Genomic DNA, 3068 nt, shown 5'->3' with positions numbered 1-3068 from the left:
TAGCTCCCCCCAGCCCGGGCCGAGGCCGCACCGAACTCGTCAGCAGAGAAGTGCCGGGTCCAGAAGGATTTCCCGTTGGTGAGCACCATCTCGTACTCCAGCTGCAGCCCGTCGCCCTGCGGGGCCGGGGCCGCAACGGATATGAGCACGGCCATCCGGAGGGCGACGAGGACGATGGGGACGAGGACGAAGATGAAGCGATGAAGATGAGGAAGGGAAAGCTGATGAGGAGGATGAGGAGTACAAAGAAGAGAATGGGATGAGGACGAAGGTGAGGAGGACAAGGATCAGGAGGGTGATGAGGAAGGGGATAAAGCTGGTGAGGAGGAGGAGGAGGATGGGGATCAGGAGGATGATGAGGACAAAGATGACGAGGAAGAAGACGATGGGACAAGGAGGATGATGAGGATGAAGACAATGAGACAAGGAGGATAGGGACAAAGATGAAGGGATGAAGGTGAGGAAGGGGATGAAGCGGACGAGGAGGAACAGATGAAGATGAGGATGACAACAGGGATCAGGAGAGTGACAAGAATGATGACGATGAAGGCGATGGGATGATGTGGATGAGGATGAAGACGAAGGAATGAGGAAGGGGATGAAGCAGATGAGGAGGATAAGGACAAGGAAGACGAGGATGAATGGATGAAGATGAAGAAGAGAACAGGATGATGAGGAGAAAGGGATGAGGAAGAAGGCAAAGACAGGGATGGGGAAGGTGGGGACAGAGACAGGCATGGCAATGAAGATGGGGATGATGAAAATGAGGATGAGGCCGAGGYGGATGCCGGGCCGGGGCAACTCACCCCACACTTGCTGAGGGCCACGTACCACCAGCGCTCACGCACGGAGCGGAAGCTGCGGCCGCTGGCGCAGCTCAGGTACCGCACCGAGTCCTGTAGCAGCACCTGTGCCAGGGGGGTGACATGGGGCCGGTCAGTGCCACAGCCCCCTTGGGACCCTCTGAACCCCCCCCCCCCCCGGACCCCGGCCCACCTGGCAGCCTGACCAGGCATAGGCTGTGGTCAGGTTGATGACCTGGTTGTTCTCTGGCCGGATCACCGACTCCTTTGCCAGGCAGTCCTGAGTGGTGGGGCATGGGGAGTGGGCACAGGACCCCCCACCCCAGCCAGCGCAGACACCCCCAAGAGATGCCGAGACCCTGTGCCCCCCATACATGCACCAGCATCACTTTCCTCCCAGTATAACCCCCTCTCCCGGTATTGCCCCCATACGTGCACCAGTATCACCTTCCTCCCAGTATAACCTCCTCTCCCAGTATCATCCTCCCATATGTGCACCAGTATAACACCCTCCAGTACAATCCCCCTCCCAGTATAACCCCCTCATTCTCACTATCACCCCTCCAATATGTGCTCCAATATCACATCCTCTCTCAGTAAAACCCCTCCTCTGAAGATCACTCTCTCTGCTCCCAGTATCACCCAGCCCACTCACAGTGTGTGCCTGGACCGCCAAGGCACAGTGTAGAGACCCCAACGCACCCCAAAATTCCACCTCAGACTCTATCACCCCCCCAGACCTCCAATGCACCCCCAGCACTCAACGCGCCCCCAGACCCCAACGTACCCCCAGACCCTGTTCATCCCCAACACACCCCGAGACCCCAAAGCACTCCTGGACCCTGCTCGTTGCCAGTTTATGCTCAGATCCCAATGCAGGTCCCAGACCCCAAGGCACCCCCAACCCCACCTTGTTGCCCTTCTTGTAGACCGCGGGCCATTGCGAGGGGTCGTCGAAGTAGAGCAGGATGTTTTCGCAGCACTTAGCCTGGGAGGGGGCATGGGAGGGGGGTTAGCTGGGCAGTGGGGACCCAGGCGTCTGGGCTGGGGAGCAGGCCTGGCACTCACCTCCGGGTATCTGAACCGGAAATCCAGGCGCCCGTAGTCGGACAGAAAGCAGAAGCGGGTCAGGAACACCCAGTCCTGGGGGGGGGTGGGAGCGGGGGCTTAGGGATGGCCGAGACCCTGGCAGCCCCGCGCGGTCACTGCTGCTCTCACCCACAGACCCCACTGCCTGGGGACCCAGGTGTCCAGGGGGGTACCTGCACTCCTCCCCACTGCACCCTGGGGACCCAGGCATCCGGGGGGTCTCTGAAATCCCCCTCCCCATTGCACCCTGGGGACTCAGGCATCCGCCCCCACCCCCAGCGCAGGGGGCCCAGGCGTCCGGGTGCCACCYGATCCTTCTGTGGTCATGGCGACGCGGCCTCCTAGCATGGCCCAGGCCTGGGGCACCCAGAGGGGGGTGACATGGTGGTGCCTGTGGGGGCACCACCATCCCCACGACCCTCACATCCCGCCATTGCCATGGCAACGGCCCTGCTCCGGGTTTCCAAGGCAACGGGCCAAGTAGGCCCGGGAAAGAGCCGAGAATGGTGAAGGGAAGATGAGGGGTGTGGGGGTTCCCTCCCCTGCCCCCCCCAGCCCCACATTGCCCCCCACATCCCCCAGGACACCCCTAGCCCCACATTGCCCCCCCCCCCCCCCCCACCCGGCCCTGCATCCAGAGGAGCCAGGATGGGGAGGGTCTGGCCCCATTTTGCAAGGTTTCACACCAAAACGCACCATGGGGGTAATGGGGCTCCCAGGGCTGGAGATTCCCACCAAAGCTGCCGCCCTCCCAGTCTGCCCAGTGCTGCCAGTGCCCACCCATGCCCCCCATCTTCCCCTGCCCAGTCCACTCAGCGCCCCTGCCCAGAGCTCTCCAGGGCACCCCTCCCAGCACATGGAGAGGCACTAGGGGCAAAGTGGGGAGGGGGGCCCGGGGAAATGGGGACGTCCGGAGTAAAACCGGGCCGCGGTGCCAAAGGGGATGGTGCAAAGCCGGGGGGCGGCGCAAAGTGGGGCGGGGGTCCCGGTGCAACGAGGGAGGGGGTGCAAAACGGAGAGGGGGTTTCGGTGCTAAGGAGGCCCCAGTGCAAAGCAGGGAGGGGGGGATCGGTGCAAAACGGGGGTCCCGGTGCAAAGGGGGCCCTGGTGTAGCGCGGCCCGGTTCGGCCCGGCCCGGCTCACCTCCTTGGTGCTGATGTTGCCGCGGACGTACTT

The 3068-nt window shown here is 62.7% G+C and overlaps 1 protein-coding gene across 1 annotated transcript in view; it reads right to left on the bottom strand.

Moving 5' to 3' along the window:
- Positions 1-3068, bottom strand: part of TMEM145 (transmembrane protein 145) — an 8905-nt gene that overhangs the window by 4894 nt on the left and 943 nt on the right. Inside the window, exons 2-7 of the mRNA XM_085318555.1 lie at positions 3036-3065; positions 1872-1946; positions 1714-1791; positions 997-1083; positions 807-908; positions 32-221 (exon numbers count right to left, since the gene is read on the bottom strand). Coding sequence (XP_085174681.1) covers positions 32-221; positions 807-908; positions 997-1083; positions 1714-1791; positions 1872-1946; positions 3036-3065 — 562 coding nt within the window. The remainder of the gene's footprint in view (positions 1-31; positions 222-806; positions 909-996; positions 1084-1713; positions 1792-1871; positions 1947-3035; positions 3066-3068) is intronic.

The sequence above is a fragment of the Rhea americana genome, unplaced genomic scaffold (assembly GCF_003343005.1).
Source record: "Rhea americana isolate MKP2758 unplaced genomic scaffold, rheAme1 scaffold_540, whole genome shotgun sequence".
Classification (NCBI taxonomy): Eukaryota; Metazoa; Chordata; class Aves; order Rheiformes; family Rheidae; genus Rhea; species Rhea americana.
Note: the sequence above shows the minus strand (reverse complement) of the source record. Positions and strands in the feature narration are given on the sequence as shown.